We start from the raw sequence: 27,852 nt of genomic DNA on the forward strand, positions 1-27,852 counted from the left end.
ACGTCGACTGTGATCTCAATAGGTTTTCCACTGACCTTACTGGCTATCTACACACTGTATTTACTGGTACGTAAAGAATTATTCCTGTATGTAGAGATACAATAGCCCTGAGAGGCATTTAACTAATTTAACTAATACATTTATAACAAATCAAATGATACATCTGAAGCTGAAAAAAATGACACTGCTGACATTAACATTCAATAATAAACTTTTTATTCTGACTGAATTAACATTATTACATTCAGTCTTTAACCTTCCTAATTTAGTTTTAGGTCAAATTTGACCTGTGTTTGAATTCATTAACAAGCCCTGAAAAAAACACTAATCATCATCCAGTAAAATGTTGTATCTGCTAAGTGACTTATTACTCATCAATAACCATAATATATATATACTAACTTTGATATTTTATGTACCTTAGACCACCTTTAACTTACAATGTACAAATCATTTTTAGTTTAAAATAGGCACAATTTATCTATTTTATTGCTTATGATGAACAGAACAGGAAAATAAGACCATGAGATGATCTGATAAACAAAATAATTCCCCAAATAACTTGTTTATATTTTCTTACATGTTAAAAATGTGCATGCTGTGCCAGGTGTGCAGTGAAATGTGAGAAATAAAGCATGAGATATATACTGCTATACAGCTGGGGAACAGGAGATGGGTATCTGTGTGTATGTGTGTGTGTTCATGTGTGTGTGTGTGTGTGTGTGTGTGTCTGTCAAAGGCTACTTTTGGGGACAAATTTCAGATTAATTTTATTTTGAAGTCTGATTAACCAAACTCTGAATGGCACAAAATACTAACGACTCATTCATTACTTATCAGCTACTCTGCAGCTCTCCTCGGCTTTACGGAGCTTTATAGAGAGTTTCAGCTCATTGTTTATCTGTCACCCTCTTGGTTTACTCTCTGCACTCTTATAGCTTCATTTTCAGCAACAGCAGGCAGCTGTTTTCAGAGAAAAAGCTCTAAAAACCCACTGTACACTACCTGCTCAGCACCAACAGACAGTTAGCTATAGACTAGCTGGTGAACATAGTGGAGCATTTAGCAGTCAAAGATCCAGATATTTCCCTCAGGAGTTGGTAGAGAACAAAAACAGAGCTAAAAGAGAGTGAATATTGGACTTACGTTCACCAGGTGAATGAGACTAACCTTTGTCCTAATGTTCATGCCTTTTTTAATGCTCCTGCATGCTTTATAGCAAGAATGCCAATAAAACAATCTTGAAATAGTACAACTTCTCTATTCTTTAGAAGTCTAAGTAGAGGAACCTCCTGTGTCTCATACTCACCACTCAATCAGGTTGAGATCCTGCAGCTTTCAAAAGTAAATTTTGTGCGTTTCCTTTGTACTTTTTTTGTTTTACTGTCATACAGTGTAGAAGCAATAATGGTGTCACTCTATATATAATGTAGCACATAAAAACTGTGAATTTAGTGATGCAAAACAAGGAAAAAAGAGATGCAAACAGTCATGAAAATGAACATGCAAACAGTAACAGTTTACTGCTGTCCAACCAGTAAGTTTCTCCCTCTCTTCCCTTCTATACAAATTTCACATGTCATGTCATTTTACTCTCCCCAGCCCAAAATACCTGTTTGGTTAGTCCACAGATACCTTTGTAACTGAAATATTGTATTTTAAGGTTTTCTCTCTGACTTTTTAGGCATTACTGTGACTGAATTTCATCAACTCTGCACACTTTATGTGCATAGCAATGACAGAACTGAAAAGGTTTTGGCTAACCTCAATCAATCAATCAATCAATCTTTATTTATATAGCGCCATATCACAACAGAAGTCATCTCAAGGCACTTTTCACATAGAGCAGGTCAAGACCGTACTCTTTAATTTACAGAGACCCAACAGTTCCCCCATGAGCAAGCACTTGGCGACAGCGGTAAGGAAAAACTCCCCTTTAACGGGTAGAAACCTCAAGCAGACCCCGGCTCTTGGTGGGCGGCCATCTGCTTTGACCGGTTGGGTTGAGAGAGAGAAAGGGAGAGGGAAAGGGGGAGGGGGGACAGAAGAAAAACAATAACCTGAAGAATAAAAACTCATTTACAGCAACAAACAGTCCTGATTGTCTGCTCGTACGAAAAAAAAAAAATCTAAAAAGCCACAAGCAGAACAGACTAATATGAGCTACATGACATATTTCCATCCAGCCTGAATGATACCTTCATATAACTGATTAGATGTATAGGTTAAAAGGTTATGGAGTGAGTTGTCCTATGACCAGCTTCTGTAATATTACACTGTATAAAATATTGCTCAGTAGGTCCAAGTGGACGAGATAAGACTTGTATCTGTACCAGTTTTGTTTGAGTATCTCTTGTAGTTTACATTCAGATTTGCATTTATTCATGTGGGAGACACTTTTATCCAAAGTGAGATACAAATGAGGTACATGGAAAAGTTCACCCCTACATGCTTTTCACAGTCTGTACAGTGAAAAACAGGAAATTGCTGCAGTAACTGAGTGTCAGCTTAACAAGATCTGCAAAACTTTGAGGGTGTTAACCAACAGCTTTTACAGATATGGACATGATGAAACCAAATATCAACTTCAAGGTGGGTCATATCTTACAAGTACAAGTTGTTATCTGTTCAGAGTGAGATTTAGATTAACAAGCAGCTAATGTGCATCATTAAGAGAAAAATAAGGTAACCACAATGTCCCGACATGTCAGTGACATGAGTCCATATATCTAGAAAATACTGTCTGAGGTTTTTATTAAAAGTTGTTCTTTCTGTTATGTCCTCAACAGCCTCTTTGGTAACAGCTAAGGCTATTAAAAAGAGTTGGTTGTGATGTGATAATATGTTTATTGATGAAAGGTTTCCTATTAGCAAAAGTATAGAGATGCTATGTCACCCATAAGTTATGATGAACAGCATCTGTGTTTATCAGTCCTTTATGAAACTTATAACATTTATTCTAAATAGTAATATATGGATAGTGTTAGTAAGACATGGTGAATGTGTCAGTACACATTCTACTCTACTCTTTTTAAACTTACATGTCAGGGTTTATTAATGATTGTTAATAACCTGTGTATCTTGAATGTCATTTTGTATCAGAACCAAAACATTTGTAACAGTTTTTAGCAGTTTCAGCTTGTTGTGTGTGACACTATTGCTACTGAGTAAAGTTAACATAATGTTGTATTGGTGCGATATTGAACCAAACTGGGTAAAATTTTGCCACAGTGATGTTTAGTGTGTAAAATCAATCTTATAAAAGTTCTTAAGCAACATAACTTAAGACAGGAGAAGGTGATATGATGAAAATGAACCTATAGAGGAGCTGATGGCGTTTTTTGTTGTTGTTTTTTAAAATTATGTTGATGTTTACATTTATACGTATTAGCCATAGCTTATATTTTTAACAACTGATATCATAAGAAATATAAATTATAAGAAATGACATTACAAAAAGTCATTTGTCAAATGAAAGAACTTAAAACGAAAACATCTCGTACTATTTACAACCTAAACAGAATATAAAAACAACAACATAAGAAATATCAAGTGTCACTTCTTCCTACCATCACCCAGCAGGTTTTCACTCCTGTAATACGTTGTGAAACACTTCATGGTCCTTTTTTCTCTTTCTTATCACACAACAAACTATTATTGACTTAATTATTTATCATTGACCTCATTGGAAAGAATTATTCTCTGTATTACCCAAATATGTTCTTTGGAGCCACGTTCCATATAGACGGTTACAAACTTTCTAAGATAAAACTGTTTTCTTTTTTTTTTTTCAAGGAAATTGAACATTATATTTGGAATTATTGAATAATGTAGTAACCAGACACAAAATTGTCTGACAGTAACACTTCTAATTTCATTATTTTGTTTTATTAACTATCATTATTTGTATTACCCCCACATGTTCTGCATTTTTTTCAAATTAAGCAAAAAAAAAAAAAGGGGGAAGAGGTTAAATTGTGCAATAACTTCTCCTGAAACTGATATAGTCGATGATATATTTAACACATCATAGTGGTGGAACAGCAGCACGTAACCAGGAAGCTTTGTGGTATTTTACTATTTAGCATGAATACAATTTTAAGCAGGAACTTCTTGAACATGTTTATATTTTCCTGTTAGGCCTTCTGTGTTTCCCTACTTTAATTATCATTATTATTTGTAATAGTAGTAGTAGTAATGATAGCAGTAGTAGTACTCCGGCTGCTTTTCATTATGTGTTCACAGTACTTTTATTTGTGAGTTGAGTTTTCATGATCAGGTTTTGCGTTCCTCTCCATGCCTCCATGTTTTCTCCAGTTCCATTTTGTGCATTCTCAGCATGTTTGTGCTAAACTTTTGGGAACATTGTAATCATGGAAATAATGGTTTTGGTAGGAACAGAGATTATTACATGCTAAAAAACCGTGTGAAATGTGAGAAATAAAGCACGAGATATATACTGCTATACAGCTGGGGAACAGGAGATGTGTATCTGTGTCTGTGTGTGTGTGTGTCTGTGTGTCTGTCAAAGGCTACTTTTGAGGACAAATTTCAGATTAATTTTATTTTGAAGTCTGATTAACCAGACTGAACGGCATAAAATACACAGGCAGATATGTTTTATGAAATCTTGATGTGAATAAACGTACTGAAACTTTGATTACGCTATACAGATATTGTGAATATCTGAAAAAAAACACTAATTATCATCCAGTAAAATGTTGTATCTGCTAAGTGACTTATTATTCATCAATAACCATAATATATATATACTTACTTTGATATTTTATGTACCTTAGACCACCTTTAACTTACAATGTACGAATCATTTTTAGTTTAAAATAGGCACAATTTATCTATTTTATTACTTATGATGAACAGAACAGGCAAACAAGACCATGATCTGATAAACAAAATAATAAAATAATTATAATTCCCAAAATAACTTGTTTATATTTTCTTACATGTTAAAAATGTGCATGCTGTGCCAGGTGTGCAGTGAAATGTGAGAAATAAAGCATGAGATATATACTGCTATACAGCTGGGGAACAGGAGATGTGTATCTGTGTCTGTGTGTGCATGCGTGTCTGTCAAAGGCTACTTTTGGGGACAAATTTCAGATTAATTTTATTTTGAAGTCTGATTAACCAGACTGAACGGCACAAAATGCTAACGACTCATTCATTACTTATCAGTTACTCTGCAGCTCTCCTCAGCTTTACGGAGCTTTATAGAGAGTTTCAGCTCATTGTTTATCTGTCACCCTCTTGGTTCACTCTCTGTGCTCTTGTAGCTTCATTTTCAGCCACAGCAGGCAGCTGTTATCAGAGGAAAAGCTCTAAAAACCCACTGTACACTACCTGCTCAGCACCAACAGACAGTTAGCTGTAGATTAGCTGGTGAACATAATGGAGCATTTAGCAGCTAAAGAGCCAGATATTTCCCTCAGGAGTTGGTAGAGAACAAAAACAGAGCTAAAAGAGAGTGAATATTGGACTTACATTCACCAAGTGAATGAGACTAACCTTTGTCCTAATATTCATGTCTTTTTTAATCCTCCTGCATGCTTTATAGCAAGAATGCCAATAAAACAATCTTGAAATAGTACAACTTCTCTCTTCTTTAGAAGTCTAAGTAGAGGAACCTCCTGTGTCTCATACTCACCACTCAATCAGGTTGAGATCCTGCAGCTTTCAAAAGTAAATTTTGTGCGTTTCCTTTGTACTTTTTTTGTTTTACTGTCATACAGTGTAGAAGCAATAATGGTGTCACTCTATATATAATGTAACACATAAAAACTGTGAATTTAGTGATGCAAAACAAGAAAACAGAGATGCAAACAGTCATGAAAATGAACATGCAAACGGTGACAGTTTACTGCTGTCCAACCAGTAAGTTTCTCCCTCTCTTCCCTTCTATACAAATTTGACAAGTGAGAAAAACAAGTATTTGTGTGTCATAAAATATACAGTAAAATATACAGTATTTGCAATAATAAAACTGTGGGAAAGTAAGACGAGTAGAAATAGAGAAGAAGTGATGAAAGCTGAGTTTTGTAATATTTTCATTTGAAATGTTGAAATTTTTCTGAGTTACTTTCACAACAAAGTTCAAACTCTCAAAGGAAGATAAAACCACAACCCTGTATGTGACATCTTTGAGGATGTTACATATTCTGTGTGGTTTTGGCCAATCAGAGAGTGATGTTATCTGAGATCAGTTGATTACAAATGTGTTTCAGTGCTTTCACTCACCATATTTACTGTAGACTGTTTGGATGCAGAGGACCAAACATCAACCTCTGTGTAGGGAACTCATCCAGGTGTGGTCTTGCAGCTTTCAAAAAGGTAAGAAAATGACTAAAAAGATAATAACATTCAGAACTTTTCACTATTTTGAATGAAATAAAATGAGCTAAATAAAGAAGAATGAAGAAACAAATGTTCATTATTATATTTCTGTATTTCTTGTATTTACTGTATGTTCTGAGCCAAAATTGATCCACATAGAGGTATTTATAGTGATATTTGCAGTTTTGATGACAGCTGAGATATAAAAGAGTTTCCTCTGCTGTGACGATATGAAAAGAAATAAAATAAGATAAAAAATAAAAGTCTAACAGAGGGATAGAGTTACACAAACCAAGATAGATTACAGTCAATTAATGATTCCATCCCATAAGTGTTTCTTTTGTTTGTTTGTTTTATTTGTTGGTTATTTTTGGTGATTTGGTACATTTTATCCTTTATTGAGAGGAGACAGTAGAGTCAGACAGGAAATGAGGAGAGAGAGAGAGAGATGGGGATGACATGCAACTAAGATCTGCTGGAATCAAACTGGGCATAAATGTTGTAGTTTTGTGGTATGAGTCTTAACCAGTACGCTACAGGGATGACCAGTATGTTAGTGTCGTTAAACATGGTGAATGTACCAGCCTGCAGTTGTTTCCTCTAATTTATTTTCATGCTAACTCCAAAACATAGTCAGAGTGCACAATTTATAAACAAAATATAAAATATGCAGATGATTCATAAAATGGTTTGGTCAGACATGCAAACCTCCTTGTCCAAAAACAGAGAGCACAGAGTTATTCAACTGGTGGGATGTCAAGTGCAGAAGACAAACCATCCTACACCAATGTCTCTGTACCTTAAATTACTGAAATAACTGTATGAAGTTCTGTAGTAATGACCTCACATCATCATGTAAAAATATTTATATACATCACAAGGACTTGTATTATCTGACAAGTTATTTTTTGATGAAATATAGAACTTCAGTGATTAGTCGATTATTCTCATTGCTACTTTATTGCTTTATTGTTTTTTCAAATTATTGTTTCAATCATTCTTCAAGCAAAAATATTAAATATTCTCTGGTTTCAACTTTTTAAACATTATGATTTGCTCCTTTTATTTGTCATATGCAACAGTACATTAAAAAATCTTTAGGATTTGGATTGTTGGTCAGAAAAAAATAGTAAACTGAAGACATCCCCGCAGGCTCAAAGAAATCACGAGTGCCATTTTTACAGTTTATAAAACACTACATTTTATAAACTAAAAGGTTAATCATTTAATCGGGAAAATAATCGTCAGCTTAATCAATGATGAAAATAATTTGTAGTTGCAGCCCTGAAGAAATATTATTAGGAGAAAATGTAACAAAGACACCTTTTTTATGGTTATAATATACACTGTATTTATGTGAACTTGCACCTCAAGACTTTAGTGATGTCACTTAACAATGTTATGTAGATATTAAAAAACTTCCATAACCTGATCTCTCATACAACAGGAAGAAGAAGAAGATTTCTACATCAACACCTCACAGATGAAAAGCAATAATTACAGCAATGTCACATCCCAATATAATGGTCATAACTGCACTGACTATGATTATAGGAATGAAACCTACTCCTATTATTTTTACCCATATACTGAGTATGTGATGACATACGTAATCATTAGTATCAGCATTCCTTTGACTCTAGTGGCCATCTACTCTCTTTATTCTCAGGTGAGTACTTTATGACCAAGATTTATTAATTTTAGGTCATGTGTCTGTCATACAGTCTGTCTGTAAAGAATCTTCATCCTGTTACAAACCTGGCTCAGGGCTTGCAACAAAGGAGAGAGTCCACACACTGATGAACGGTGCAAAACGATATTTATTTAACTAAACATAACAATTCATACTTAAATATGGGAATGTTAGGCATCAGTGGTGTAAAATGGGTGTATGGATGCATGAAATGTTCGCTGTAAAAGTAAAGAAACAGAAGTTCAACACAAATAATCTAAAGTGAAAGCCATGTGGACGGGGTGCTGCTGTTCAGCTGAAAAGAAAGAGAGAGACTCCTGGGCCAGCAGTCCTTTTATATCCTTTGGGCCACTCCCTCATCAGGTGCAGCCGATCAGCTATGACAGATCTCTTAGCCTACCACTCCTGGAAGAAAATAACAAGAGTGTAACTGGAGAGAACTAGAGGCAGATGAATAAAGAGAGAAAGAGAGAAAAAGAGAGAGGGCTGTCACAATCCTGCGTGGGGGCTGGAAGGAAGTCTTGTAATGACCTATAAATTTAAGCTACTTGGACCTTAAACACATGCAGTTAACATGTGTAGCTTCATTCCAGCTTCTCTTAAAGTGAAGTTAACAGCATCATTAACTTGTAGAGAAGAAATTGTCATCAGGTTTATCAGAATTTTTCACTCTGCTCCCATCTGGTTGCATATAAAGGACAACAAAGCGGTTTTAAATTCCATTGCAGACTAATCATCAGATTACGATATATATAAGTATTTTCCTCTGCTTGAAATCGTTGTATGTATGTGTATGTATGCATCTATATGTCTATGTTTTAGAGACACATATAATGCACAGTTTAAACAAATTTTCCCGTGAGGACAATCGATATCTATCACTCTGTCTTTAGCATGCTAACACGCTAAACTAAGATGGTCATTGTCATTGTGAGCATATTAGCATTTAGCTCAATGGACCACTGTGCCTAAGTACAGCCTCACAGAGCAGTTAGCATAGCTGTAGACTCTTGAGGTTGTTGAGTCTTGTAACATTTATTGGCCAATGTGTCATATTTGATGACACATTGGTCAATGCATGAATGTTTCTGACTGCAATTGTTGTGCAGAGCAAAATGACATATATGTCACTACGCAGAATTACATCCACTTGTATTTTTGCACATTTTGTGCAAAGGTTCTAAATGAAAATTAAAAAAAAAAGAAAATGTTTCCAGCTGCTTTTTATATTACTACCATTGTTTTCTTGCAGGTGCAAAATAACAATGTTGCTCCAATCTACATCATCAACCTCCTCATCTCTGACATCATTCAGCTCTGCTGCATGATCGTCAAAGTGGCAAAACTTAATGGCTGTATCAGATTTATCTTCTCAATAATTTACTGCTTTGGTTTGATGGTCAGTGTTGGCTTCATGGTCTGTATCGCCCTGGAAAGGTAGCTATCTGTCTATCATGTATGTTTTTAGCTACTTCCATGTGTATGACCATTATATTACCATATAAATCTGAAGCTCCTCAAAGTCATTAATATTCTGTATCTGATGATAGACTGTGTATCTTGTGTTTCAGGTATTTGATCATTGCATGGCCACTGTGGTACCGCTTCAGAAGAACCGCCAAGTTCTCTCTTGCAGTCTGTATTGTGGTCTGGACCCTTCCTCTTGTTCTTTTCCTTCTTTCCTCTTTCTTTTTTTTTTATATATCTCCATTGATCATTTACGGCATCTTCTTCCTCGTTCCTTTCCCGCTGCTCATATTCTTCCTGGGTGGGACCCTCAAATCGCTGTCTGCTGCCATCTCGGTCTCCTCTGATGAAAAACAACGAATTGTGGGAATTTTGGTCCTGGTGCTGCTCATCTACACGCTGCTGTTTCTACCCACCATCATCATTTGCCTGGTAAAGAAAGCCGAATATAATCAGATCTTCAGCTACCTGACTGTCATGTTTCTTCAGCTCAGTCCTCTTGCAGACTTGATTCTATATGTTTTCATGAGGAAAGGGGCCATAGACAAGCTTTTGGCCTCTCTGTGTTGTTGCAGAATGGACAGTGATGATAACAGCAGATCATCAGCATGAAAGACAACAACATGAGTTGGAAACATGGAACATGGAAACATTGTTTTGATTATGTTGTGAGAGAAGTGGTTAGTGGGAAATGTTTGTCCATGCAGGTTAACTTTTTCTGGTTCATTGTTAGGGCTTCAACAAATGTGCATTAAGTTGACGTCTATCATTAATTATCCTTTGAAAGGGACATAACATGCTTTTTGTGATTTTCTGTCATGTATATTCATAATTTAAGTCTACCAAGGGGCAGCTTCCTGGAGCTGGCCAATCAGAACGGAGGGGGCTCATCAGGAGGGGGGCCTTAAGGAGACAGGAGCTAAAACGACCTGATCAGACAGAGGCTGAACTGAGGGGCTGCATAAAGCGGCAGTATTAGATAAATAAGGAGTTTTTTGAACTGTAAGTCATGAAAAATATTCCAGTAGAGCCCCAGAATAAAAATATAGACCTAGAAATGTGCATGTTATGTCCCCTTTAATCAAGGAAGCAAACAAGATATTACTTGTTGATCAACTGAGCTATTCAACACCCTGATCACCCTGTTATTATAGCTGCCACTCCGTCTTATTTCTTCACGGAGAGCATCATATCATGTCTATAGACTTTTTTTTCTTTGGCCTCTCATTTACAGTATAATATGTTACTTTTTTCCTACCTATAACTGTGTATGTCTATTATTGTGTGGGGGGGGGTATTTTTATGCACACAAGTTAAACAACATATGATTTACTTCTTTTTCTTTAATATTAGTTATATTTTGAGGGGTTCTGTGGTTGGCATGCTATGGCTTGACAATACTGATAACATCTTATATTATTATATGCAGTACTTTTATAAGAAATTGTAAATTTTTTGGAAATTCTATAAAAATATGTTTCTAGAAAAAGATGAGAATGTTTCCTTTTTACTAATTATGTGAATTAAACCCTACAAATCAACAAAATCTCTGCTGATTGTTTCTTGTATATATTATCATATAGCACAACTGTACTGTTGTGTAATACCATGGAGGCATTTTGCTTTTTTTCAAATTACCAACGTATGTTTATTCATGTTAAGTTCTCATACTTTTTTAGATAATAATGTGGAGCAGAAATTATATCATATATTTCACTATAAGTTGCAGTAGTGAGGCCTACTGTACATTTCCCCCTTCTTAAACTTGTTGATTACCAACTGTTGCACTAATCAGCTGACACTGCAACAGCAGAGATCCAACAAAAACATATTTCCCACAATCTCTTTAAATACTTTGGCTTTCTGCAGGGTGACACTTTATAGAGAAAAATATGCATTTTCAGAAGATAACGTATGATTGCTAAGAGCTTAAGGTTACTACTTGATTAGTTATACAGTGTACACAAAAGATGATAAATTACAGTAGTTGTAATGTATTTAATCATATGTGATTAAAGAACAGTTTAAAAAACAAGTACTGAGTCATTTCAACTCCAGTCAGAGCACACATCTGTCATTTTATTCTCTCCAGCCCAAAATACCTGTTTGATTAGTCCACAGATACCTTTGGAACTGAAATCTTGTATTTTTAAGTTTTCTCTCTGACTTTTTAGGCATAACTGTGACTGAATTTCTCTGCACATATTATGTGCATTGCAATGGCAGAACTGAAAAAGTTTTGGTTAACCTGAAGGATAAAAACTCATTTAGAGCAACAAACAGTCCTGATTGTCTGCTCAAATGAAAAAAAACAACAACTAAAAAGCCACAAGCACAACAGACTAATGTGAGCTACATGACATATTTCCATCCAGCCTGAATGGTACCTTCATACACCTGATTAGATGTATAGGTTAAATGGCCATGGAGTGAGTTATCCTAAGTGATGTACAAATAAGGTACATGGGAAAGTTCAACCCTAAAAAGGCAGCTGTCTCATGCCATTGTTTAAGTGTATGCAGCAGCTGTTTCCTCCTGTCATGAGAGTTTTGGCTATAGACCTGTCTCTGCCCCCCAGTGGAATGTGCCGGTGGTGCACAAGGCCCTAGTGAGTGATCCCTATGAGCCTCTGGAGCGCTCTTCTCTGAAGGCGTTGTCATTCAAAACAGCTTTGCTGCTTGCGCTGACCTCAGCTATGAGAGTGAGCGAACTGTGCGCTCTGTCGGTTCACCCTAGCTGTTTCGTGGTGACCACAGCGGGGCTACTCAAAAACAAGAATTTAACTTAGATATGACAAGAATTAATTATCATTTATTATGCATGCTATTGTTATGCTAATATGTATCAAACCTGCTTTGACCCCTGAAGTGATGAAATGTATGGAAATAACTATGGTGAGCAACCTGCAGTCTGAGGAAGGCCCACAGTTAGACCCATTCCAATTTGCATACAGACACCACAGAGGAACTGATGATGTAATCACTAGTATAGTGCACATGGTCACTAAACACCTGGAGAATCCCAGGGCCTATGCCAGACTATTGTTTGTTGATTTTAGTTCAGCATGTAACATTTAATAACCCCATATATTACTTAAAGGATATGTTCACATTTTTTCAAGTCTTAAAACAACAGTCAGTTGCTCAAATGAACATTGAAATAGCTCGCTGTAATCATTCCTCCTGTTCACACTGACCATTAGAAGATCCCTTCCTAATGTGCTTTCAATGTAAGTAATGGGGGACAAAATCTACAGTCATTGATTTCTGCATGTTTTGTGCAAAAATGGATTCAAATGTTTATCTGAACCTACAGAGAGGTGCCAGCCATCCAAATTAATCAAATTGAGGGGATATCTTCATTTTAATATAAAGTTCCCTTGTTGTGTTTCCCTAGACTTTGACTCCCTTATGTTAAATAACTCTGATGTCCAGGACCAGATGTATAAGTCTAAAATACAGAACTTTTTACAGTGGTGTGATGAACATCATCTCACCCTCAACACAAAAAGTTGGACTTTTTCAAGTACCTGGGCATCCACATGGATAATAAACCAGTATGAAATGTATCTATCAGAGACATGAACTGTCTGATCTAGAGCACTCAGGGAGCAGAACTATGCACTCTAAAGCGGTTAGAGACTTTAATCATCCAATGTAGAGCCTGCATGGAGTGAAAACATGCCCTTTGAAGCAGTCATAGACATGAACTGTCATAAGTGTCATAGACATAATGCAGAAGAGGAGTGAGATGGTTAGGGTTAGGGTAAGAATATCAGGGTCAGAGCCAATCAGAGGCACAGTCGGGGCGGGTCTTCACAGAATGAGGGTGGGAAAAAAAATAACACAAACTAGAAAATTGTTTGAACTCTCTTCCTGGTTCTTTATTCCAAGAACTACAGTGGCCCCTAAGGACAAACCATATACAAGAGTGAAAACACAAACAATAAGAAGAACACGCTCCAAATCCTCCTAGCAGCCTGGAGCACTTCAGGTGTAGCGATTAGCTTTGTAGCATTTTTCTTGTTTCATGTGTTTTTCCTTTTTTAGATGTATTTTGGTATTTGTAGCATTTCTTGATTTGGAACATGCTTTTTTATTGTTTGTGCATTCACTCTTGTATGTGCTTTGTCCTCAGGGGCCACCGTACAAAACCCTTTCTAATGAATCAGGAGTCAAACCTGTTATTGTTGTTAGTTTGGAGGTGAGTGGATGAAGCCAGTGCAGCACTGCACTATCAGCAATGTGGCTTGGCAGCTTGCCAGTTATTCCATATGTAGGAGGTTATACAGATGGTTTTATGTTTGGCCACTAGATGGTAACATGAAACATGAAATGACACAGTGGTTACATGAGTCAGTGCTGAAACATCAATGTTGAGGTGCAGATGAAATGAAGATCACACTCAATGTCGGGAGTTCATCAGTTTAAATATGACAAAAGTTACAATTATCACCAAACACATTTAATGCCACTTAAAACTTAACAAACTACAAGATAATCTTAAACTGGACTGATATACTGTATATGCTTGGGAGTATATTATTGGCAGAAAGAATATTCCTGTTGATGTCAGTTGTTTTCTGCCTTATTCTCTTTGTTTATTTTTACCAGGCTGTGACTCAAATGTAATGCTAATAAATGAGAAGCACAAACTGTTAAGTTTGGTCATAACATTTATATTGAATAAGTTATGTGTTAATGTTGTTAGAAATGGAGACGTGTCAGCCTGCAGTTGTTTCTTCCAACCAACACTTTACAATATGGTACACAAAATTTAGTTACTAAGGGTGTGCCAGAATACAAATACCTTATTCAGCAAAGCACAAATAGTGATTTTTTAATTTTTTAATTTTTTTTTTTTTACGAATATTTGTTTCATAAAAATATTTTAAAACTATTGGTTTTTGGGAAGAGAAAAAACATGTCAAATATCAGCGTGCAGGTCGGTTACATCACTAGTGCCATCGTCCCATTTTAGCTTCCCCAAATTTGTAAATGGAACCACGTTCCAGCTAGTTGTACTAATGTACTTTACATATTCATGTCTGTCTACTTTTTCCTCTCTTCCGTAGTATCAGGAACCTACTGCATGTTATCACTCACCATATTTACTGTAGACTGTTTGGATGCAGAGGACCAAACATCAAACTTGGTGTAGGGAACTCATCCAGGTGTGGTCTTGCAACTTTCAGGGTAAATTTTGTGACATTATTTTTCACTTAAGAAGGAAGGGAGTGTAAAAATGACATTAGAACTGCAAACAGTCATGATAATGAGTATGCAAACTGTGACAAGCAGACAGCTTTAGACTGTAGGTGTACAGAATGCTGTGGTTAAACCAACTGTGTTTTATTTCATTTGCATTTTTTTCACCTAAGTGTAATTTTGATGTGGTTGTGGTTTCATCTTCTCTTTGAGAGTTTGAATTTTGTCATTAAAGTAACTCAGAAAATTTTGAACATTTCAAATGAAAATAGTATAAAACTCAGCTTTGCATACATAGTTGTTTGTTGTTTATTTTTTGGTGTTTAGTACATTTTATCCTTTATTGAGAGGAGACAGTAGAGTCAGGCAGGAAATGAGGAGAGAGAGAGAGAGATGGGGATGACATGCAACTAAGATCTGCTGGAATCAAACTGGAAACAAATGTTACAATTTTGTGGTATGAGTCTTAACCAGTACGCTACAGGGATGACCAGTATGTTAGTGTTGTTACACATGGTGAATGTACCAGCCTGCAGTTGTTTCCTCTAATTTATTTTCATGCTAACTCAAAAAGTTAGTCAGAGTGCACAATCTATAAACAAAATATAAAATATGTAGATGATTCAGCAGAGAGAGCACAGAGTTATTCAACTGGTGGGATGTCAAGTGCAGAAGACAAACCATCCTAGACCAATGTCTCTGAAATTCTGTAGTAATGACCTCAAATCATCATGGAAAATTATTTATATATAGTACATCACAAGGTCTTGTATTATATGAAAAAATATCATTTGATGAAATATAGATCTGCAACGATTAGTCAATTATATTTGCTTTAAAAAAAAGATGATAAATTAAAGTAGCTGTAATTTATTTAATTATAGGTGATTGAATAAAAAACAAGTATTGAGTCATTTCAACTCCACTGTGACTGAATTTCATCAACTCTTCATGTGCTTTGCAATGACAAAAATCACTGCTGAAACCAAGCTTTTGCAGAAAATGGTGGTTTGTTCACTTTGGGTTGGGAAAGACTTGTATAAGTAATAATGCAGACACATGACTGTATGAAGGGAGAAAATAAATAAATAAATAAATAAATAGATACCTGAACCATAAATCCATTGTCTAATTTCATGTAATACTGAACCTCAATCAAAGCATTTTGCATTCTTCTACCTGCCATTCCAACTGGCAACCTTTATCTAGACATACTTCTACTCTTTTAAGTTCCTACAAAATTACAGTCAGTTATGCTTCCATTATTAAATATCAGGGCTGATCTACTTTCCCTTCTCTAGTAGATCAAAATGTTTCAGCTCATTGTTTAGCTGTCACTCTCTTGGTTCACTGTCAGTACTCTAATAGCATCATTTTCATCCACATCAGGTAGCTGTTTACAGTGAAAAAGATCTAGAAATCCACTGTACACTACCTGCTCAGCACCAACAGACACAGTTAGCTGTAGACTAGCTGGTGAACATAGTGGAGCATTTATCAGCCAAAGATCCAGATATTTCCCTCAGGAGTTGGTAGAGAGCAAAAACAGAGCTAAAAGAGAGTGAATATTGGACTTACATTCACCAAGTGAATGAGACTAACCTTTGTCCTAATATTCATGCCTTTTTCAATGCTCCTGCATGCTTTATAGCAAGAATGCCAATTAAACAATCTACACAAAGTACAACTTCTCTCTTCTTTAGAAGACTAAGTAGAGGAACCTCCTGTGTCTCATTCTCACCACATTACTGCAGATTGCAGAGGACAAAGCATTCTCCGGTGTAAGGAACTCATTCAGCTTGGGATCTGCAGCTTTCAAAGGTAAATTTTGTGTATTTTGTATGTACTTTTTTGTTTTATCAACATCCAGTGTTGAGGCAATAATGGTGTCACTCTATGTTTAATGTAGCACATAAAATTGTAAATGTAGTGATACAAAACAAGGAAAACAGAGATGCAAACAGTCATGTAAATAAACATGCAAACAGTGACAGTTTACTGCTGTCCAACCAGTAAGTTTCTCCCTCTCTTCCCTTCTACACAAATTTGAAATGTGAGAAATACAAGTATCTGTCTGTGTCATAAACAAATAATATGAAAAACATGTGATGACAACACAGGAAATATACAGTATTTTAAAAAAACAAAAACAGGGAAGTAAAACGAATATAAACAGAGACGAATGAGAATAAAGGTTGTGGCACTGTCTGGAAATTCTTCCAAGAATTACTGAAAGTGATGAAAGCTGGTTTATAATATAATAAATATATAATATATAATTTTCATTTGATTTGTTCAAAATTTTCTAAAATACTTTCATGACAGAGTTCAGACTCTTAAAGAGAAGATAAAACTATAACTGGATGGAAAATCCTTGAGGGTGTTACATATTCTGTGTGGTTTTGGCCAAACAGAGAGTAATGTGATCTGTAATCAGTTCATTTTAAATGTGTTTCTCAGTGTTTTACAAGAAAAGTTACAATCCTCTACAGCCAGTGTGTCCTGGGCTTAGTCAAGCTGGCGCACATTGTACTGATGTACTCTACATATTCATGTCTGTCTACTTTTTCCTCTCTTCCTCTTTCTGCTTGTTACGCACACACAGACGCACAGCAGTGCACAAACATGCAAAAGATTACAAACAAAAAGATTACAATGTGAAAGATCATTATTTTGTAGTCTACATTAACATATTTTAAAAGATACGTATAACGGTAAGTCATATTATTTATCAGAATTAACTAATCGCAGTAATGATGGATGAAATTGTCAAATAATTTGACCAAATCGTGACAATACATGAAGGTAATTAAACAGACTCTTCAGGTTGTCTGTCAAGACCCAACAAACAGATATCAACAACAGATCAGACACGGATTGACTTTCCAGCTACATCAATACATGAGGACATGAGGAACACATGAGGAAATAAATAAGGAGAAAACAATTAAACTAAAGAAGGAAATAAATCTGCACAGCTTCTAGCTGCTGCCAACAGCAGGATCAGCACCTTGGAGAGCTGATCAAGTCCTGACAACTGTGTACGACGATTTTTTGCATGATTAAAATTAATGATTTAATTTTTGAACAATATTTAACAAATAATATTATTTTGAGATTACAGTGATCAGGTTTCCATACTTTCAGCAGTTAAAATCCCACTGACTTTACCTGTTACTCCCTGACTGAACAAAATGATTTTAAAGAGAACCACAGTTGAATTTTAAAAAAAGAAGAAAAAAAAACCCTTTTCAAAAAAAAAAAACATAAAGAAATTTGCACCAAAATAATGAGCAGAATCTTAAATTGATGGTCTGGGGGTGGCCACAGGAGGGTCCACGAGCATCAGAGGCCAGTGTGCTTGTAATAGATTGTGTGCTTTCACTTCCTGCACAAGCAGATCTGTTTCCTCTGCAGAGAGGCACTCCTTCTTACTACTTAGCAAATGTGCCATTATAATAGCAATTGGCCAAGGTGCAAGTGCACTGGCCTTTTAAAGGGAATGGGAGATGACACTATGATTGATTTATTGCATGTTACACCAAAAACAAACCAATGATTAATTAAGAGACTAAGGACAACCCTTTTGAACCATGCGTCTGGTGCTGCAACCATTTTCTTCACCATTAAATTATCAAAAATGGATTTGGACAGGACTTAGATACACTTGCACCATGCGCTTCAGACCATGTGCTTAAGTTTGTTAAAATAGGGCCCTCAGTGTTTTTCAGGATAGGTTACAATCCTCTACAGCCAGCGTGTCCTCGGCGTAGTCAAGGCTGTTGGCATGTCAAACACAAATTCACACACACAGCCAGCTAATTGTAAATACTGGAGCATCTGTATCTATTTAACTACAAGAAGTTTTCCTAAAGCATTATGCAAAATTCCCTCTCCCAGAAACTAAAGTAAGCATGTATACAAAAGTTGTTTTTTGTGGTAGCTTACCAGCTGCCGTACTAGACCAAGCCAATAGGTCCAAGTCACCTTCTACACAGTTAAAGCTGGTTCACCCCTGCTTGAATTGCACCTGAATAATGCTCTAAATATTAGCATTGAAGGATCGGAGGACCAAGGATGATGATGATAATGTGGCTTCTGCAATCAGCAAAAAGACCACTGATTTTCACTTTATTAGATCTGGATTTCTCATTAAACCCCATATCTCCAAATTGGGGTTTAATGATGATATAAGTAGCTAGAGACCATTTTTAGTGTGTGCTAGAGCCGAATGATTTTAATGTCTACACTTGAAATCTGTGTGGAATAGCTCACCATGGTGTAGAAGAGCAGAGAAGGTCAGATACCATTAAATAGCAGTGCCAAGTGGGAATATTTCAGTAATGAATGAATGGAACATCTCCTCATTTTTGTAGAGATCTTATAGAGTCAGTATGCTTCCACTTAAGTGTTTGTCAGATGGTCAAACAGTATTTGAAACCACTGGGTTGCAACTTTCCAAAATTGGTCATGCCAACTTAATGCTACAGGCCAGTGATGCAGAAGTGAGAAAGTATGTAAAACACCATAAATTCTTTCAAGGAGAGATTGTTTGAAAGTGTGCCCCATTATCCCCAAGATAATCTCAGCTAGCCCCTCCAGCTTTTCACCAAAGGTTGAGTGTGGTTGTTTAGAACAGCTATAAAAACTTTGACACACTGTACAAACTATTGTTTGTTTAAAGCATACCCCTGATTTCAATGCATCAATCTCAGATGGTGGTAATGTAAATGAACACAATTTAAAACTCAGAGGGCTCTTTTGTCTTCTAGTGTTGATTTTTTATTTGTTATTGTCAATTATTTATTTTTCCCGCGTCGATGGGCCCTACATTACCCTGGAGCTCCTGGCTTTTGCCTATACTGCCTATGCCAGCAGCCAAACTGAGTCTATTTTATTTCAGGGCCTGTTTGACAAAAGCGATTTGTGAGCACTGCTTACACACAGATGGTAAATAGTGTTACCATCCTGTTTCAGCTTCCCCTGGCCTGAACCCCTTCTTCACCCTCACCTGTCAATAAATACCTTATTTACCTTACCCCTGTCTCTTTGTCTGAGTCTGCACTTGTGTTCACCTGCTCCGCCCCATGTAACAGGTGGTGATATGTATCAAAACAAGCAAGCAAAGTTGTAAAGGGAACCACGTTCCTGCGTGTTGTACTGATGTACTTTGCATATTCATGTCTGTCTACTTTTTCCTCTCTTCCATAGTATCAGGAACCTACTGCATGTTATCACTCACCATATTTACTGTAGACTGTTTGGATGCAGAGGACAAAACATCAAACTTGGTGTAGGGAACTCATCCAGGTGTGGTCATGCAGCTTTTGAGGTAAATTTTGTGACATTACTTTTCACTTGCGTATGTAGAGATTGTAAAAGCGACATTAGAACTGCAAACAGTCATGATAATGAGTATGCAAACTGTGACAAGTGGACAGCTTTGGACTGTAGGTGTACAGAATACTGTGGTTAAACCAACTGTGTTTTATTTCATTTGCATTTTTTCACCTAAGTGTAATTTTGATGTTTAAAAGTTGCGTAACAAAGACAAAACAAAGGGTGAGAAAATAGCTAAAAAGATAATAACATTCAAAAAAAGTTGCACTATTTTGAATTAAATGAGCTGAATAAAGAAGAATGAAGAAACAAATGTTCTTTATTATATTTATGTATTTCTTGTATTTACTGTATGTTCTGAGCCAACATTGATCCACATAGAGGTATTTATAGTGATATTTGCAGTTTTGATGACAGCTGAGATATGAAAGAGTTTCCTGTGCTGTGACAATATGTTACTGATGAAAAGTCAAACAGAGGGATAGAGTTATACAACCCAAGATAGGTTAAAGTCAATTAATGATTCCATCCCAGAAGGAATAAGTGTTTCCCAGCTCTGTTGTTTTGGACAAATGTTGCAGTTTCGTCGTATGAGTCTTAACCAGTACGCTGCAGGGATGACCAGTATGTTAGTGTCGTTAAACATGGTGAATTTACCAGCCTGCAGTTGTTTCCTCCAATTAATTTTCATGTTAACTCCAAAAGATAGTCAGATTGCACAATCTGTAAACAAAATATAAAATATGCAGATGATTCATAAAATGGTTTGGTCAGACATGCAAACGTCCTTGTCCAAAATCAGAGAGCACAGAGTTATTCAACTGGTGGGATGTCAAGTGCAGAAGACAAACCATCCTAGACCAATGTCTCTGTACCTTAAATTACTGAAATAACTGTATGAAATTCTGTAGTAATGACCTCATATCATCATGGAAAAATATTTATATACATCACAAGGACTTGTATTATCTTTATTGCTCATTTTTTCAAATTATTGTTTCAATCATTCTTCAAGCAAAAAGGCCAAATATTCTCTGGTTTCAGCTTCTTAAATGTTGTGATTTACTCCTTTTCTTTGTCATATGCAACAGTACATTGAAAAATCTTTAGGATTTGGATTGTTGGTCAGAAAAAAATAGCAAACTGAAGACATCCCCGCAGGCTCAAAGATATTGTGAGTGTCATTTTTTTACAGTGTATAAAACACTACATTTTATAAACACAAAGGTTAATCATTTAATCGGGAAAATAATTGGCAGCTTAATCAATGATGAAAATAATTTTTAGTTGCAGCCCTGAAGAAATATTATTAGGAGAAAATGTAACAAAGACACTTTTTTTATGGCTATAATATACACTGTATTTGTGTGAACTTGCACCTCAAGACTTTAGTGATGTCACTTAACAATGTTATGTAGATATTAAAAAACTTCCATAACCTGATCTCTCATACAACAGGAAGAAGAAGAAGATTTCTACATCAACACCTCACAGATGAAAAGCAATAATTACAGCAATGTCACATCCCAATATAATGGTCATAACTGCACTGGCTATGATTATAGGAATGAAACCTACTCCTATTATTTTAACTCATATACTGAGTATGTGATGACATACGTAATCATTAGTATCAGCATTCCTTTGACTCTAGTGGCCATCTACTCTCTTTATTCTCAGGTGAGTACTTTATGACCAAGATTTATTAATTTTAGGTCATGTGTCTGTCATACAGTCTGTCTGTAAAGAATCTTCATCCTGTTACAAACCTGGCTCAGGGCTTGCAACAAAGGAGAGAGTCCACACACTGATGAACGGTGCAAAACGATATTTATTTAACTAAACATAACAATTCATACTTAAATATGGGAATGTTAGGCATCAGTGGTGTAAAGTGGGTGTGTGGATGCATGAAATGTTCGCTGCAAAAGTAAAGAAACAGAAGTTCAACACAAACTAATCTAAAGTGAAAGCCATGTGGACGGGGTGCTGCTGTTCAGCCGAAAAGAAAGAGAGAGACTCCTGGGCCAGCAGTCCTTTTATATCCTTTGGGCCACTCCCTCCTCAGGTGCAGCTGATCAGCTATGACAGACCTCTTAGCCTACCACTCCTGGAAGAAAATAACAAGAGTGTAACTGGAGAGAACTAGAGGCAGATAAATAAAGAGAGAAAGAGAGAAAAAGAGAGAGGGCTGTCACAATCCTGCTTGGGGGCTGGAAGGAAGTCTTGTAATGACCTATAAATTTAAGCTACTTGGACCTTAAACACATGCAGTTAACATGTGTAGCTCCATTCCAGCTTCTCTTAAGGTGAAGTTAACAGCATTATTAACTTGTAGAGAAGAAATTGTCATCAGGTTTTTCAGAATTTTTCACTCCGCTCCCATCTGGTTGCATATAAAGGACAAAAAAGCGGTTTTAAATTCCATTGCAGACTAATCATCAGATTACGATATATATATAAGTATTTTCCTCTGCTTGAAATCGTTGTATGTATGTGTATGTATGCATCTATATGTCTATGTTTTAGAGGCACATATAATGCACAGTTTAAACAAATTTCCTCATGAGGACAATCAATATCTATCACTCTGTCTTTAGCATGCTAACACGCTAGACTAAGATGGTCATTGTCATTGTGAGCATATTAGCATTTAGCTCAATGGACCCTTGTGCCTAAGTACAGCCTCACAGAGCAGTTAGCATAGCTGTAGACTCTTGAGGTTGTTGAGTCTTGTAACATTGATTGGCCAGTGTGTCATATTTGATGACACATTGGCCAGTTCATGAATATTTCTGACTGCAATTGCTGTGCAGAGCAAAATGACATATTTATCACTACGCAGAATTCAATCCACTTGTATTTTTGCACATTTTGTTCAGAGATCCTAAATGAAAACACCAGAAAATTGAAAAAAAATGTTTCCAGCTGCTTTGTTTATTTCTACCATTGTTTTCTTGCAGGTGCAAAAGAACAATGTTGCTCCAATCTACATCATCAACCTCCTCATCTCTGAAATCATTCAGCTCTGCTGCATGATCGTCGAAGTGGCAAATCCTGTGGACTGGAAGATCTGTAAAATCTTATATTATATTTACTCCTTTGGTGTGGTTACCAGTGTTGGCTTCATGGTCTGTGTCGCCCTGGAAAGGTAGCTATTTGTCTATCTTGTATGTTTTTAGCTACTTCCATGTGCATGACCTTTATATTACCATATAAATCTGAAGCTCCTCAAAGTCAGGAATATTCTGTATCTGATGATAGACTGTGTATCTTGTGTTTCAGGTATTTGCTCATCGCATGGCCACTGTGGTACCGCTTCAGAAGAACCATCAAGATCTCTCTTGCAGTCTGTGTCGTGGTCTGGACCCTTCCTCTTGTTTTTGTCCTTCCTTTCTATTTCCAGGTTGAAATTAAGGTCTTAAAAACCATTGCCGCTGGCTGTCTCCTTGTTCCTTTACCACTGCTCATATTCTGTCTTCTGCCATCTCGGTCTCCTCTGATGAAAAACGACGAATTGTGGGAATGTTGGTCCTGGTGGTGCTCATCTACACACTGCTGTTTCTACCCAGCATCATCTGCTACCTGGTAGAAGAAGCCAGAGATAATTATACCTTCAGAAACCTGACTTTCATGCTTCTTAGATTCAGTCCTTTTGCAGACTTGATTCTGTATTTTTTCATGAGGAAAGGGGTCATAGACAAGCTTTTGGCCTCTCTGTGTTGTTGCAGAATGGACAGTGATGATAACAGCAGATCATCAGCATGAAAGACAACAACATGTACACAGTCAGCTCCATGCAGGCAGAGAAAGAGGGAGAAAGAAAAAGGAAAAGACAACAAAACTAATAACGCTGTTTGTTGTCAGCCAGTGGTGTGACCATCACAAGTAGATGAAAAGAAATCATTGTTTTGATTATGTTGTGAGAGAAGTGGTTAGTGGGAAATGTTTGTCCATGTAGGTTAACTTTTTCTGGCTCATTGTTAGGGCTTCAACAAATGTGCATTAAATTGATGTCTATCATTATTATCCTTTGAAGGGGACATAGCATGCTTTTTGTGATTTTCTGTCATTTATATTCATAATTTAAGTCTGCCAAGGAGCAGCTTCCTGGAGCTGGCCAATCAGAACAGAGTGGGCTCATCAAGGGGGGGCTTTAAAGAGACAGAAGCTAAAACGACCTGTTTCAGTCAGAGGCTGAACTGAGAGGCTGCATAAAGGGGCAGTATTAGATAAATAAGGAGTTTTTTGAACTGTAAGTCATGCAGAAATATTCCAGTAGAGCCCCAGAATAAAACTATAGACCTGGAAATGTGCATGTTATGTCCCCTTTAATCAAAGAAGCAAACCAGATATTACTTGTTGATCAACTGAGCTGTTCAACACCATGATCACCCTGTTATTATAGCTGCCACTCCGTCTTATTTCTACAGGGAGATCATCATATCAAGTCTATTGACTTTTTTTTTTCTTTGGCCTCTCACACACATTATAATTTGTTACTTTTTAAAAACTTTTTTCCTACTTATAATTATGTATGTCTATTATTGTGTGTGGGGGGTATTTTTATGCACACAAGTTAAACAACATATGATTTACTTCTTTTTATCTAATGTAAGTTATATTTTGGGGGGGTTTGTCGTCGGCATGCTATAGCTTGACAATATAGATACAATCTTATATCACAGTACTTTTATAAGAAATTGTAAATTTCCTGGAAATTCAATAAAAACATGTTTCCAGACAAAAATATTTGCTTTTGATTAACTCTGTGAATTAAACCTGACAAATCATCAAAATATCTGCTGGTTGTCTCTGGTATATATCATCATATAGCACAACTCTACTGTGTAATACTATGGAGGCATTTTGTTTTCTTTTTTTTTTCCAAATTACTGAATTATGTTCTCATATTTTTTTCGATAATAATTTGGGGCAGAAATTATATCATATTTTTCACTGTAAGTTGCAGTAGTGAGGCCTTCTGTACATTTCCCCCTTCTCAAACTTGTTGATTACCAACTTTTGCACTAATCAGCTGACACTGCAACAGCAGAGATCCAACAAAAACATATTTCCCACAATCTCCTTAAATACTTTGGCTTTCTGCAGGGTGACACTTTATAAAGAAGAACCTGCATTTTCAGAAGATAATGTATGATTGCTAAGAGCTTAAGGTTACTACTTGATAAGTTGTGTAATGTACAAAAAAAGATGATTAATTATAGTTGTTGTAATGTATTTAATCACATGTGATTAAAGAACAAGTATTGAGTCATTTCAACTCCATTCAGAGCACAAATCTGTCATTTTACTCTCTCCAGCCCAAAATACTTGTTTGATTAGTCCACAGATACCTTTGGAACTGAAATCTTGTATTTTAAAGTTTTCTCTCTGACTTTTTAGGCATTACTGTGACTGAATTTCTCTGCACAATTTATGTGCATTGCAATGGCAGAACTGAAAAAGTTTTGGCTAACCTGAAGGATAAAAACTCATTTAGAGGAACAAACAGTCCTGATTGTCTGCTCATACGAAAAAAACAACAACTAAAAAGCCACAAGCACAGCAGACTAATGTGAGCTACATGACATATTTCCATCCAGCCTGAATGATACCTTCATATAACTGATTAGATGTATAGGTTAAATGGCCATGGAGTGAGTTATCCTAAGTGATGTACAAATGAGGTACATGGAAAAGTTCAACCCTAAAAAGGCAGCTGTCTCATGCCATTGTTAAAGTGTATGCAGCAGCTGTTTCCTCCTGTCATGAGAGTTTTGGCTATAGACCTGTCTCTGCCCCCCAGTGGAATGTGCCGGTGGTGCACGAGGCCCTAGTGATTGATCCCTATGAGCCTCTGGAGCGCTCCTCTCTGAAGGCGTTGTCATTCAAAACAGCTTTGCCGCTTGCGCTGACCTCAGCTATGAGAGTGAGCGAACTGTGCACCCTGTCGGTTCACCCTAGCTGTTTCGTGGTGACCACAGCGGGGCTACTCTCAGACCGCCTGACTGATTTTTATAACTATCAGATTTATAGTTTCTAACCCTCTGACACTGCAGAGATCCAACAGGACACTCATACAAGTCAAGAGGTTATTTTGAAAGCCATGATCGTGTAAAAGGCCACAAGGCTGCTAAATGTCAGTTTTATTCCTTTTCAGTGTCTAATACAGATATCCAGCGTCCATTGTTGGCTTTCATCGTACTCTTCCAATATCAAACTAACAAGTGGCAGTTTTTGCTCTGAGCAAAATATTGTGAGGTTTATTTGAGTGATATTCCTGTCTGCTAACATCAGTGTTGAGCTGAATATTAAAAGAAAAAACAAGAATTTAACTTAGATATGACAAGAATTAATTATCATCTTTTATGCATGCTATTGTTATGCTAATATGTATCAAACCTGCTTTGACCCCCAAAGTGATGAAATGTATGGAAATAACTATGGTGAGCAACCTGCAGTCTGAGGAAGGCCCATAGTAAAAAAAAATAACACAAACTGGAAAATTGTTTGAACTCTCTTCGTGGTTCTGTAGTCCAAAACTATGGTTGCCCCTAAGGACAAAGCATAAACAAGAGTGAAAGCACAAACATTAAGAAGAACACGCTCCAAATCCTCCTAGCAGCCTGGAGCACTTCAGGTGTAGCGATTAGCTTTGTAGCATTTTTCTTGTTTCATGTGTTTTTCCTTTCTTATATGTATTTGTAGCATTTCTTGATTTGGAGCATGCTTTTTTATTAATGTTTGTTTGCATTCACACTTGTGTGTGCTTTGTCCTCAGGGGCCACCGTACAAAACCCTTTCTAATGAATCAGGAGTCAAACCTGTTATTGTTGTTAGTTTGGAGATGAGTAGATAAAGCCAGTGCAGCACTGCACCATCAGCAATGTGGCTTGGCAGCTTGCCAGTTATTCCATATGTAAGAGATTGTACAGATGGTTTTATGTTTGGCCACTAGATGGTAGCATGAAACATGAAATGACACAGTGGTTGCATGAGTCAGTGCTGAGACATCAATGTTGAGGTGCAGATAAAATAAAGATCACACTCAATGTCGGGAGTTCATCAATTTAAATATGACAAAAGTTAAATTAGGTAATTACCAAACACATTTAATGCCACTTAAAACTTAACAAACTACATAATAATCTTAAACTGGACTGATATACTGTATATGCTTGGGAGTATATTATTGGCAGAAAGAATATTCCTGTTGATGTCAGTTGTTTTCTGCCTTATTCTCTTTGTTTATTATTACCAGACTGTGACTCGAATGTAATGCTAATAAATGAGAAGCACAAACTGGGTCTAAGTTTGGTCATAACATTTATATTGAAGAAGTTATGTGTTAATGTTGTTGGAAATGGAGATGTGTCAGCCTGCAGTTGTTTCTTCCAACCAACACTTTACAATACAGTACACAAAATGTAACTAAGTTACTAGGGGTGTGCCCAAATACAAATATCTTATTCAGCAAAGCACAAATATATATATATGTTTTTATATTTATATTTGTTTCATACAAATATTTTAAAAATTATTTGTTTTCGGGGAAAAAAAACAAAAAATCCCCAACATGTCAAATACCAGCGTGCAGGTCGGCTACATCGCTATCTCAGTCTCTCTCCTCTGCTCTGCTGTTACATCTGTCAGCAGGTCTCAACGAGGGGAGTCACATCCACCTGCTACAGGAAGCACATTTTCTTATATGGACATCACTCCTGGAGTTGGAGGTGTTCCCCAGAGATAAAGCTGAGCTGCTGACACACACAAAGTGCTCCCAAGGACTCA

The 27,852-nt window shown here is 36.4% G+C and overlaps 2 protein-coding genes across 2 annotated transcripts; both read left to right on the forward strand.

Moving 5' to 3' along the window:
• On the forward strand, nt 1–24,198 carry LOC122996496 (G-protein coupled receptor 4-like; the record flags this gene model as incomplete). The annotated part of the gene is made up of 4 exons (XM_044371966.1): nt 1–66; nt 9,297–9,481; nt 9,616–10,134; nt 23,838–24,198. Coding segments are annotated over 3 exons (759 nt in total), but the record flags the coding sequence as incomplete, so codon positions are not given.
• Nucleotides 21,991–26,104, forward strand: LOC122997389. The gene is made up of 5 exons (XM_044373486.1): nt 21,991–22,367; nt 23,022–23,209; nt 23,344–23,577; nt 24,150–24,192; nt 25,868–26,104. The coding sequence occupies exons 1-5, from the start codon at nt 22,338–22,340 to the stop codon at nt 26,102–26,104; spliced, it is 732 nt and encodes a 243-aa protein (XP_044229421.1). The 5' UTR covers nt 21,991–22,337.
• The last annotated feature ends 1,748 nt before the right edge of the window (nt 26,105–27,852 follow it).

This window comes from Thunnus albacares, chromosome 14 (genome assembly GCF_914725855.1).
Source record: "Thunnus albacares chromosome 14, fThuAlb1.1, whole genome shotgun sequence".
NCBI classification, from domain to species: domain Eukaryota; kingdom Metazoa; phylum Chordata; class Actinopteri; order Scombriformes; family Scombridae; genus Thunnus; species Thunnus albacares.